Below are 13133 nucleotides of genomic sequence, written 5' to 3'. Positions count from 1 at the left end.
GGAATTGTTGCCAAATGATTGGGCTTAAAACCGCTGTCTGACAGATCCCTACTCCAAGACTCTGTATCTGTAGGATATGCACATGTGATAAATAAGATACTTAAAGAATATATACACGCGGCAATCTAATTACACAAAATTATGCAAATTAACCCATAGACCGATAAGTGTGACCGGTCAAATGTATTTATATCAACTGGTATTTGCATCAATGACTAGGAAAAAAAAGCATTATTTCACAAGACATTTTTTTTTTCTTCTTCTCTGAAAATTGTCTGGCTAATGGAAACCCTGCATGTACAAAAATTGTAAAACATTTACTATACAAGTACAACGTAATAAAAACATACAAAATTTACAAGCAATTTAAGAAAAGCAATCACATTCCTTAACAAGGTGGTCTGCTCATCTATTACGGAATGGTAGGATTTAAGTGTGAATGGTAGAATTTAAGTGTGAATGGTAGGATTTAAGTGTGCATGGTAGGATTTAAGTGTGATTTGTAATTGTCTGTTTATGGGAAGTATCAGGCTTAAAGTTTAATGCACTCATTAAAAAATATTCTTTATTTTTTCCATTTGAACATGTTCATATTGCAACAACATAGGCCTATTTATTGAAAACGCAATACATTTTCAATTAAAAAAAGAAAGTAGAAAGTATAACAAGAGAGCTAGTGAGTGGAGGGAGGGAGGGAGGGAGGGAGGGAGGGAGGGAGGGAGGGAGGGAGGGAGGGAGGGAGGGAGAGACAGGGAGGGAGGGAGGGAGGGAGGGAGGGAGAGACAGGGAGGGAGGGACATGGAGGGAGGGAGGGAGGGAGGAACATGGAGGGAGGGAGGGAGGGAGGGAGGGAGGGAGGAACATGGAGGGAGGGAGGGAGGGAGGAACATGGAGGGAGGGAGGGAGAGAGGGAGGAAAATGGAGGGAGGGAGGGAGGGAGGGAGGAACATGGAGGGAGGGAGGAAGGAACATGGAGGGAGGGAGGGAGGGAGGAACATGGAGGGAGGGAGGAGGAACATGGAGGGAGGGAGGGAGGGAGGAACATGGAGGGAGGGAGGGAGGGAAGGAACATGGAGGGGAGGGAGGAACATGGAGGGAGGGAGGGAGGGAGGGAGGAACATGGAGGGAGGGAGGGAGGGAGGACCATGGAGGGAGGGAGGGAGGGAGGAACATGGAGGAAGAGAGGGATGTAGATCACTCGGAGGCACCTTAATTTTCTATCAGCAGCACAAGGTGATCCTGTCAAGGCCTGATTAATCAAACACAGAGTGGAACAACACACCTAGCAGAATAGCACACAACACACACAATAACTCAACACTAAATAACATTTACGCAGTCTACACACAATGCAGTGAAATACAGATGGGCACACACAAAGCACCACACTGACTGACAGGCGCACACACACACACACACACACTTGACTCGCAACACATTTGCTTTGGTTAGCTCATCTGTGTATTGAGCCATTGCTTGGTGGATGATTTGGCAAACCCCTATATTCTCTCTCCTTCTGTCTCTGTCTCTCTCTCTCTGTCTCTCTGTGTTTTTGTGCCTTCTCACTGGCTGGTGGTGTGTTTGCTTTGCTGCCTTCTGTGCATTGCATGGACATAGATATATATACACACACACACATATATATACACACACACACACACACACACGTATACAAAACATTAAGAACATCTTCCTAATATTGAGCTGCACCCCCTTTTGCTCTCAGAACAGCCTCAATTTGTCGGGTCATGGACTCTACAAGGTGTCGAAAGTGTCCCACAGGGATGCTGGTCCATGTAGACTCCAATGCTTCCCACAGTTGTCAAGTTGGCTGGATGTCCTTTGGGTGAGGGACCCTTCTTGATACAGACAGGAAAGTGTTGACTGTGAAAAACCCAGCAGCGTTGCAGGTCTTGACTCACTCAAACCGGTGCGCCTGGCACCTAATTCAATACTCCGTTCAAAGGTACTTAAATCTTTTGTCTTTCCCATTCATCCTCTAAATGGCACACATACACAATCCATGTCTCAATTGTCTCAAGGCTTAAAAATCCTTCTTTAACCTGTCTCCTCCCCTTCATCTATACTGATTTAAGTGGATTTAACAAGTGGTAGCAATAAGGAATCATAGATTTCACCTGGTCAGTCTATGACTTGGAAGAGCAGGTGTTCCTAATGTTTTGTGCACTCAAGTGTACATACACACACATCAATTAACACAACCATTCCTACCATATACAAGCATGAACATGCATCTCGATCTCTCTGTAGCTCTCTCTAGCTCTCTCTCTCTGTAGCGCTCTCTCTCTGTAGCGCTCTCTCTCTGTAGCTCTCTCTCTCTGTAGCTCTCTCTCTCTCTGTAGCTCTCTCTCTCTCTGTAGCTCTCTCTCTCTCTGTAGCTCTCTGTAGCTCTCTGTAGCTCTCTCTGTAGCTATCTCTGTAGCTATCTCTGTAGCTCTCTCTCTGTAGCGCTCTCTCTCTCTCTGTAGCTCTCTCTCTCTCTGTGTAGCTCTCTGTAGCTCTCTGTAGCTCTCTCTCTCTGCTCTCTCTGTAGCTCTCTCTGTAGCTATCTCTGTAGCTCTCTCTCTCTGTAGCGCTCTCTCTCTCTGTAGCTCTCTCTCTCTCTGTAGCTCTCTCTCTCTCTGTAGCTCTCTCTCTCTCTCTGTAGCTCTCTCTCTCTCTGTAGCTCTCTCTGTAGCTCTGTAGCTCTCTCTGTAGCTCTGTAGCTCTCTCTGTAGCTCTCTGTTGCTCTCTGAGCTCTCTGTAGCTCTCTCTCTCTCTGTAGCTCTCTCTCTCTCTCTGTAGCTCTCGCTCTCTCTGTAGCTCTCTCTGTAGCTCTCTCTCTCTCTCTGTAGCTCTCTCTCTCTGTATCTCTGTAGCTATCTCTGTAGCTCTCTCTGTATCTCTGTAGCTCTCTCTCTCTCTCTGTAGATCTCTCTCTCTCTCTGTAGATCTCTCTCTCTCTGTAGCTCTCTCTCTCTCTGTAGCTCTCTCTGTAGCTCTCTCTGTAGCTCTCTCTGTAGCTCTCTCTGTATCTCTGTAGCTCTCTCTGTATCTCTGTAGCTCTCTGTTGCTCTCTGTAGCTCCTCTTCTCTCTGTAGCTCTCTCTCTCTCTCTCTGTAGCTCTCGCTCTCTCTTTCTGTAGCTCTCTCTCTCTTTCTGTAGCTCTCTCTCTCTGTAGCTCTCTCTCTCTGTAGCTCTCTCTCTCTGTAGCTCTCTCTCTCTCTCTCTCTCTCTCTCTCTCTCTCTCTCTCTCTCTCTCTCTCTCTCTCTCTCTCTCTCACACACACATCAGTACAACCGTTCAGCATAAGATCCCTCAACATAAACAAACACGTACCTCTACCATGACTGTGATTGATGTGTTTACTTTGCTGTGTTCATTATAATCATGTTCTGTCGCTGTTTTAATTTCAGATTTGCATATCCACTCCCACCTCTTCCTCATTTGCATACAGCGAGAATGGCGAGCGGGCACCCCACTGACAAATACAGTTTCATGTACCAACCAGACACGCACAAGAGGTACGACACACACACCAGACATGTACGAGAGGTAAACACACACACACACACACACACACACACACACACACACACACACCAGACATGTACGAGAGGTAAAATACACACACACACACACACCAGACATGTACGAGAGGTAAAACACACACACACCAGTAAGACCTACCTAGTAGAAAGAGGTAAGTACACACATTATGATGAGGTGTTATAAACTGTATGATTCACTCTGTTCTTCTCCTCTCTATCAATGTAGATTGTGTGAGAGATTGTGCTTGTCCTGTTGTCTTGTCCTTCTATACGCTCTAATATGTCCTTTCCCCCCTTCCCTCGCCCCTGTCTCTCTCCCCCCCAGTAAGAACAGATTATCCAGCAGTATGAATCCTGTCTACAGTCCTGTTCAGCCTGGAGCTCCCTACGGTAACCCCAAGAACATGGCCTACACAGGTGAGACACGCATACATTACCTTGCTCCCATACACCAGTCAACACCCTCTAATCAAACTGACGTGATTGGGCTAGCTAACGGTAGACAGAAGGAAACAGGTCTGTCTGGTCTAAGATGTGCCATGCTGGATCCTTACTAGGAATGTGGCAAATGCACAATTTTGCTTAATGTTTAAACTTCCATTTATTATGGTCTTTCTGTTAAAACGATAAGAATGATGGTCCTGTGGCGTGTGTATGACCACTAGGGCCTTACAAGAAAGTTCTATCTACCCTGGCCGTATACCCTTGAAAGCGCATAGGCTACGGCTTGTTTGTTTGTCTGTACGGTACACTAGCTTTTTAAATGCTGACACGAAACCTCTGAAGATTGTTTTGTGCCACTGAACGGTTGTTTTACTTGTCTGTAAAGGAATGCCAGTTCCTGTGCGCTGACCACTGTCTCCTAAAAAAGTCCTTTAAAGTTAGTTAAATGCCGTGATTTACCAAGACATGTAGCAGAACGAAAACACATCTTCCGGTAGGGGGCGAATCCTAATATTCACTATTTCTGAAACGGAGGAGACTGATTAGTTGTCGTACTTCCATGAACACAAACCTGGCATCTTTCATAGAGAGCTAGCGAGGGACGGAGCGAGAGGAGGGGTACGGTATAGGCAGGTCAGCCACCAGGCAGATGGAGGCAGAACCGAGTACTAGGCCTTTCTTATCGGCAATCAAAAGCTTTACCTCGCAATGGAATGTTGTATTTTGCCATTTTATTGGCTTGTAATGTCTCGCAACTTCAGTAAAGCAAAACCTATCATTACTGAATAGGCAAGGGTATTCTACACGCAACAGACTGTACTCACACTGGCATCGTTAGCAAAGAGAAAGAGCAGGCCAGACAGCTGCACTGTGATTTAAAAAAATAAATAATAATAAAATAAAATTCCCTTAAGGATTTTACTTAACATTAATGATCTCAGTCGTTCGTTTAAAAGTTTTAACATTTAAACGTTCACACTCCTAATCCCTATGCCGACAGCAGACGTTCAGGAAGTGACCCGTTCAGATCTATCAGTCTCCTCTACAACCGTCTCCTCTACAATCATAGTATGACAGCCATTCACTATAACAGGGATGTTATGACTGGGCCTGTATGGGTGTGATGGTACCATTCACTATAACAGGGATGTTATGACTGGGCCTGTATGGGTGTGATGGTACCATTCACTATAACAGGGATGTTATGACTGGGCCTGTATGGGTGTGATGGTACCATTCACTATAACAGGGATGTTATGACTGGGCCTCTATGGGTGTGATGGTACCATTCACTATAACAGGGATGTTATGACTGGGCCTGTATGGGTGTGATGGTACCATTCACTATAACAGGGATGTTATGACTGGGCCTGTATGGGTGTGATGGTACCATTCACTATAACAGGGATGTTATGACTGGGCCTGTATGGGTGTGATGGTACCATTCACTATAACAGGGATGTTATGACTGGGCCTGTATGGGTGTGATGGTACCATTCACTATAACAGGGATGTTATGACTGGGCCTGTATGGGTGTGATGGTACCATTCACTATAACAGGGATGTTATGACTGGGCCTGTATGGGTGTGATGGTACCATTCACTATCAAATCAAATGTATTTATATAGCCCTTCTTACATCAGCTGATATCTCAAAGTGCTGTACAGAAACCCAGCCTAAAACCCCAAACAGCAAGCAATGCAGGTGTAGAAGCACGGTGGCTAGGAAAAACTCCCTAGAAAGGCCAAAACCTAGGAAGAAACCTAGAGAGGAACCAGGCTATGAGGGGTGGCCAGTCCTCTTCTGGCTGTGCTGGGTGGAGATTATAACAGAACATGGCCAAGATGTTCAAATGTTCATAGATGACCAGCATGGTCAGAAAATAATAATCACAGTAGTTGTCGAGGGAGCAACAAGTCAGCACCTCAAGAGTAAGTGTCAGTTGGCTTTTCATAGCTGATCATTGAGAGTATCTCTACCGCTCCTGCTGTCTCTAGAGAGTTGAAAACAGCAGGTCTGGGACAGGTAGCACGTCCGGTGAACAGGTCAGGGTTCCATAGCCGCAGGCAGAACAGTTGAAACTGGAGCAGCAGCACGGCCAGGTGGACTGGGGACAGCAAGGAGTCATCATGTCAGGTAGTCCTGAGGCATGGTCCTAGGGTTCAGGTTCTCAGAGAGAGAGAAAGAGAGAATTAGAGAGAGCATACTTAAATTAACACAGGACACCGGATAAGACAGGTTAAATACTCCAGATATAACAGGGATGTTAACCGATGTTAACCGATCATTCAGAGTATCAATACCGCTCTTGAGAGTTGAAAACAGCAGGGGACAGCAAGGAGTCATCAGGTCCTAGGGCTCAGGTCCTCCGAAAAGAAAGAGAGAGAGAAAAAGAGAGAGAATTAGAGAGAGCATGCTTAAATTCACACAGGACACCGGATAAGACAGGAGAAATACTCTATAAACTATTGCAGCGTAAATACTGAAGGCTGAGACAGTTGTGTTATCGGCAAACTTAATGATGGTGTTGGAGTCGTGCCTGGCCGTACAGTCACGAGTGAACAGGGAGTACAGGAGAGAACTGAGCACGCACCCCTGAGGGGCCCCCGTGTTGAGGATCAGCGTGACGAATGTGTTGTTATCTACCCTTACCACCTGGGGGCGGCCCGTCAGGAAGTCCAGGATCCAGTTGCAGAGGGGGGTGTTTAGTCCCAGGGTCCTTAGACTTCATAGTCAAATTGCTGCAAAGAAACCACTACTAAAGACGCCAATAAGAAGAACAGACTTGCATGGGCCACGAAACATGAGTAATGTACATTAGACTTGTGGAAAACTGCCCTTTGGTCTGATGAGTCCAAATTTGAGATTTTTGGTTCCAACCGCCGTGTCTTTGTGAGATACAGAGTAGGTGAGCAGATTATTTCCGCAAGTGTGGTTCCCACCGTGAAGCATGGAGGAGGAGTTGTCGGTGATTTATTTCGATTCCAGGCATATATCTCAGCATTCTGCAGCGATACGCCATCCCATCTGGTTTGCACTTAGTGGGACTATAATTTGTTTTTCAACAAGACAATGACCCAAAACAATGACCCAGGACTATTTGACCGAGAAGGAGAGTGATGGAGTGATGCATCAGATGACCTGGCCTCCACAATCATCTGACCTCAACCCAATTGAGATGGTTTGGGATGAGTTGGACCACACTTTTTTGGTTTCTACATGATTCCATTTGTGTTATTTCATAGTTTTGATGTCTTCACTATTATTTTACAATGTCGAAAATAGTCGAAATTAAGAAAAACCCTGGAATGAGTAGGTGTGTACAAACTTTTGACTGGTACTGTACACTACCGTTCAAAAGTTTGGGGTCACTTAGAAATGTCCTTTTTTTTTTTTAGAAAAGCACATTTTTTGTCTATTAATATAACATAAAATTGATCAGAAATACAGTGTAGACATTGTTAATGTTGTAAATTAATATTGTAGCTGGAAATGGCTGATTTTGAATGGAATATCTACATAGGCGTACAGAGGCCCATTATCAGCAACCATCACTCCTGTGTTCCAATGGCACGTTGTGTTAGCTAATCCAAGTTGATCATTTTAAAAGGCTAATTGATCATTAGAAAACCCTTTTGCAATTATGCTAGCACAGCTAAAAACTGTTGTTCTGATTAAAGAAGCAATAAAACTGGCCTTTAGACTAGTTGAGTATCTGGAGCATCAGCATTTGTGGGTTCGATTATAGGCTCAAAATCTTTCTTCTGAAACTCGTCAGTCTATTCTTGTTCTGAGAAATTAAGGCTATTCCATGCGAGAAATTGCCAAGAAACTGAATATCTCGTATAATGCTGTGTACTACTCGATTCACAGAACAGCACAAACTGGCTCTGACCAGAATAGGAGTTTGAGAAACAGACCCTTCACAAGTCCTCCACTGGGTGCTTCATTATATAGTACCCGCAAAACACCAGTCTCAACGTCAACAGTGATGCTGGCCTTCTAGGCAGAGTTCCTCTGTCCAGTGACTGTGTTCATTTGCCCATGTTAATATTTAATTTTTATTGGCCAGTCTGAGATATGGCTTTTTCTTTAACTCTGCCTAGAAGGCCAGCATCCCGGAGTCGCCTCTTCACTGTTGACGTTGAAACTGGTGTTTTGCATTAAGATTATGATTTCCCTTCACTGGAACTAAGAGGTCCAAACCATGAAAAACATCCCCAGACCATTATTCCTCCTCCACCAAACTTTACAGTTGGCTCTATGCATTGGGGCAGATACTGTTCTCCTGGCATCCGCCAAACCCAGATTTGTCGTCGGACTGCCAGATGGTGAAACATGATTCATCACTCCAGAGAACGCGTTTCCACTGCTCCAGAGTCCAATGGCAGCGAGCTTTACAGCCGACGCTTGGCATTAGGCTTGAGTGCGGCTGCTCGGCCATGGAAATCCATTTCATGAAGCTCCCGACGAACAGACGTTGCTTCCAGAGGCAGTTTGGAACTCGGTAGTGAGTGCTGCAACCAAGGACGATCTTCAGCACTCGGCGGTCCCGTTCTGTGAGCTTGTGTGGCCTACCACTTCGCGGCTTAGCCGTTGTTGTTCCTTGATGTTTCCACTTCACAATAACAGCACTTACAGTTGACCGGGGCAGCTCTAGCAGGGCAGAAATGTGACGAACTGACTCGTTAGAAAGGTGGTATCCTATGACGGTGCCACGTTGAAAGCCACTGAGCTCTTCAGTAAGGCCATTCTACTGCTGATGTTTGTGGATATTGCATGGCTGTGTGCTTGATTTTTATACACCTGTCAGCAACAGGTGGCTGAAATAACCGAATCCACTCATTTGAAGGGCTGTCCACCTACCTTTGTGTATATATAGTGTACATACTATATATCCTCTTTCTCTCTTCCTGTTCTTCTGTGTCTACTTCCTTCATTTACACTCTCTTATTCATCGTTCCCTCCCCTTCCCCCTCTCATTTCTCACCCTCCTCCGACACAGTGTCTCGTTAGTGGTTAGAGTGGGGGGTTGTAATGTCTGCTAATTGGTGAGACAATTAGCTGTCTTAGGTGTTTCACACAACCAGACAACTGGGACCAGACAGTGTGTTAACCATATGTGTTTGTGTGTGTAATGAACAGTTTGAACCGACACTATTCAACCTGCTGTAGACTGCTGAACAAAACATCAGGATACTATCTGCATGTGTTTATGCACTTTGCAGTGTGTTCTTTGTGACACAGGCTAATCTGGAGGCGAAAGAAACGCACACCTGTTCAGGCGAGGTGCTGGCTAGCGGAGTAGAACACTTGACAAATTAAAGGAGAGCCGCACACACGAGGAGCTCAGATGCAATAATGTAATAACCTAGTATCCAACGTTCTGACAGACCAAGCTGTCGTCATCAGGGTATAATGACAGACCAAACTGTCGTCATCAGGGTATAATGACAGACCAAGCTGTCGTCATCAGGGTATAATGACAGACCAAACTGTCTTCATCAGGGTATAATGACAGACCAAACTGTCGTCATCAGGGTATAATGACAGACCAAGCTGTCGTCATCAGGGTATAATGACAGACCAAACTGTCTTCATCAGGGTATAATGACAGACCAAACTGTCTTCATCAGGGTATAATGACAGACCAAGCTGTCTTCATCAGGGTATAATGACAGACCAAGCTGTCTTCATCAGGGTATAATGACAGACCAAGCTGTCTTCATCAGGCTATAATGACAGACCAAGCTGTCGTCATCAGGGTATAATGACAGACCAAGCTGTCTTCATCAGGGTATAATGACAGACCAAGCTGTCTTCATCAGGGTATAATGACAGACCAAGCTGTCTTCATCAGGGTATAATGACAGACCAAGCTGTCTTCATCAGGGTATAATGACAGACCAAACTGTCTTCATCAGGGTATAATGACAGACCAAGCTGTCTTCATCAGGGTATAATGACAGACCAAACTGTCTTCATCAGGGTATAATGACAGACCAAACTGTCTTCATCAGGGTATAATGACAGACCAAGCTGTCTTCATCAGGGTATAATGACAGACCAAGCTGTCTTCATCAGGGTATAATGACAGACCAAGCTGTCTTCATCAGGGTATAATGACAGACCAAACTGTCTTCATCAGGGTATAATGACAGACCAGATGAAGACGGTTGGATACTTCGTTATTCAATTATTGCATCTGAGCTCCTAGTGTGTGCGGCTCTCCTTTTCTTTTCTTTGTGACACAGGCACTATGTTCTGTCTACACACACACACACACACACACACACACACACACACACACACACACACACAGAGACAGACACAGGTGTTAACTCAGCATGAGAGCTCTCCCCCTCCTGCTGTGTTTTAGAGCCATATGCATACATACATTAAGACAGAGATATAGGCCTTATATACACACACACCCCTCCCTGCAGGTCATAGCTGTGTGTCCTAGGTTAAGGGGTTCCTTTGTATGCATGTATTCCTATGTCAACGATTACACGAGTGTGTTGAATGCCAGTGTGTGTGTGTGTGTGTGTGTGTGTGTGTGTGTGTGTGTGTGTGTGTGTGTGTGTGTGTGTGTGTGTGTGTGTGTGTGTGTGTGTTGCGTTCATCCGAGTGTGTGTTATTGAGACAGACAATGTGTTATGATCACCATCTGTGCACATCCTGCTCAGTAACTACCCATTCTCTACCTACTGGTGTCTCGCTCTCTCAAGGCGTCAGCATACATAGGTTGGGTTTGCTCCCAGCAGAACTCGGCTAGGCGAAGTGAACGTCTGTGCTCTCATACTCCCTTAAAATATGTTCCTTTGAAAAACAAGAAGAAAAGGGTACTAATACTGTTTGTCCCTCCTTGAGACGCCATACCAACATAATCAGGTGCATTTCCTCAAAATAGTCAGATTCAATCTAAGATCAATCATGAAATATGTCGTTAGTTGTTGACGTTTTTTGCTGGGGAGGTCTTAATCGCAAAATTTTACATCTACGATGTTTGGTGCCGTATTTTTCAAGTGTAAAAATGTGTTGTCTCTCGTTGAATGACAACAAACACTTAATTGAAGAATCCCTACTGGTGACCAATCATCGACGAAAGGGCGTGGACTTCAGCTATCGAACTTTGGCTTGTGCACAAACAGCCGGAAAAAAACTTGCCAGAGACCAAAACAAACAAAAATTGTCAAAATATATGCACAAACTGTTTCAGATGGGAAGCATGCGGGCGCCTTAAGACTCTCTCTTGTCCTGTGTCTGTAGGCTACCCAGGAGGTTACCCCACTGCTGCTCCCACCTACACACCCAACCTCTACCAAACGGGTAGTCCAGGGTACCCACCGGGTAAGAAAACAAACACACACCCAACCTCTACCAAACGGGTAGTCCAGGGTACCCACCGGGTAAGAAAACAAACACACACCCAACCTCTACCAAACGGGTAGTCCAGGGTACCCACCGGGTAAGAAAACAAACACACACCCAACCTCTACCAAACGGGTAGTCCAGGGTACCCACCGGGTAAGAAAACAAACACACACCCAACCTCTACCAAACGGGTAGTCCAGGGTACCCACCGGGTAAGAAAACAAACACACACCCAACCTCTACCAAACGGGTAGTCCAGGGTACCCACCGGGTAAGAACACACACCCAACCTCTTGGAGGTAGTTACTACTGTAGCTGTCAGCTAGCTCTAGGAGGTAGTTACTACTGTAGCTGTCAGCTAGCTCTAGGAGGTAGAGTTACTACTGTAGCTGTCGGCTAGCTCTAGGAGGTAGTTACTACTGTAGCTGTCGGCTAGCTCTAGGAGGTAGTTACTACTGTAGCTGTCAGCTAGCTCTAGGAGGTAGTTACTACTGTAGCTGTCGGCTAGCTCTAGGAGGTAGTTACTACTGTAGCTGTCGGCTAGCTCTAGGAGGTAGAGCTACTACTGTAGCTGTCAGCTAGCTCTAGGAGGTAGTTACTACTGTAGCTGTCAGCTAGCTCTAGGAGGTAGTTACTACTGTAGCTGTCGGCTAGCTCTAGGAGGTAGAGTTACTACTGTAGCTGTCGGCTAGCTCTAGGAGGTAGTTACTACTGTAGCTGTCAGCTAGCTCTAGGAGGTAGTTACTACTGTAGCTGTCAGCTAGCTCTAGGAGGTAGAGGAGTTACTGCTGTAGCTGTCAGCTAGCTCTAGGAGGTAGTTACTACTGTAGCTGTCGGCTAGCTCTAGGAGGTAGTTACTACTGTAGCTGTCAGCTAGCTCTAGGAGGTAGTTACTACTGTAGCTGTCGGCTAGCTCTAGGAGGTAGTTACTACTGTAGCTGTCAGCTAGCTCTAGGAGGTAGTTACTACTGTAGCTGTCAGCTAGCTCTAGGAGGTAGAGGAGTTACTGCTGTAGCTGTCAGCTAGCTCTAGGAGGTAGTTACTACTGTAGCTGTCGGCTAGCTCTAGGAGGTAGTTACTACTGTAGCTGTCAGCTAGCTCTAGGAGGTAGTTACTACTGTAGCTGTCGGCTAGCTCAAGGAGGTAGTTACTACTGTAGCTGTCAGCTAGCTCTAGGAGGTAGTTACTACTGTAGCTGTCGGCTAGCTCTAGGAGGTAGTTACTACTGTAGCTGTCGGCTAGCTCTAGGAGGTAGTTACTACTGTAGCTGTCAGCTAGCTCTAGGAGGTAGAGTTACTACTGTAGCTGTCAGCTAGCTCTAGGAGGTAGTAACTACTGTAGCTGTCAGCTAGCTCTAGGAGGTAGAGTTACTACTGTAGCTGTCGGCTAGCTCTAGGAGGTAGAGTTACTACTGTAGCTGTCGGCTAGCTCTAGGAGGTAGTTACTACTGTAGCTGTCGGCTAGCTCTAGGAGGTAGAGTTACTACTGTAGCTGTCGGCTAGCTCTAGGAGGTAGAGTTACTACTGTAGCTGTCGGCTAGCTCTAGGAGGTAGAGTTACTACTGTAGCTGTCGGCTAGCTCTAGGAGGTAGTTACTACTGTAGCTGTCAGCTAGCTCTAGGAGGTAGAGTTACTACTGTAGCTGTCGGCTAGCTCTAGGAGGTAGAGTTAATACTGTAGCTGTCGGCTAGCTCTAGGAGGTAGTTACTACTGTAGCTGTCGGCTAGCTCTAGGAGGTAGTTACTACTGTAGCTGTCGG

At 45.7% G+C, this 13133-nt stretch overlaps 1 protein-coding gene across 3 annotated transcripts in view; it reads left to right on the top strand.

The window, feature by feature from the left end:
* The window catches only part of LOC106581423 (myelin-associated neurite-outgrowth inhibitor), a 49349-nt gene that overhangs the window by 17812 nt on the left and 18404 nt on the right, over positions 1–13133 (top strand). For 2 of the 3 annotated variants that reach the window (XM_045704024.1, XM_045704023.1), the window contains exons 2-4: positions 3418–3525; positions 3878–3969; positions 11271–11351. In XM_045704024.1, coding sequence (XP_045559980.1) covers positions 3464–3525; positions 3878–3969; positions 11271–11351 — 235 coding nt within the window. In that variant the 5' untranslated portion in view covers positions 3418–3463. The remainder of the gene's footprint in view (positions 1–3417; positions 3526–3877; positions 3970–11270; positions 11352–13133) is intronic. The other variant, XM_045704025.1, reaches the window with a different exon arrangement.

Source organism: Salmo salar, chromosome ssa20 (assembly GCF_905237065.1).
Source record: "Salmo salar chromosome ssa20, Ssal_v3.1, whole genome shotgun sequence".
Classification (NCBI taxonomy): Eukaryota; Metazoa; Chordata; class Actinopteri; order Salmoniformes; family Salmonidae; genus Salmo; species Salmo salar.
This window is presented reverse-complemented; position numbering and strand designations above follow the sequence as displayed.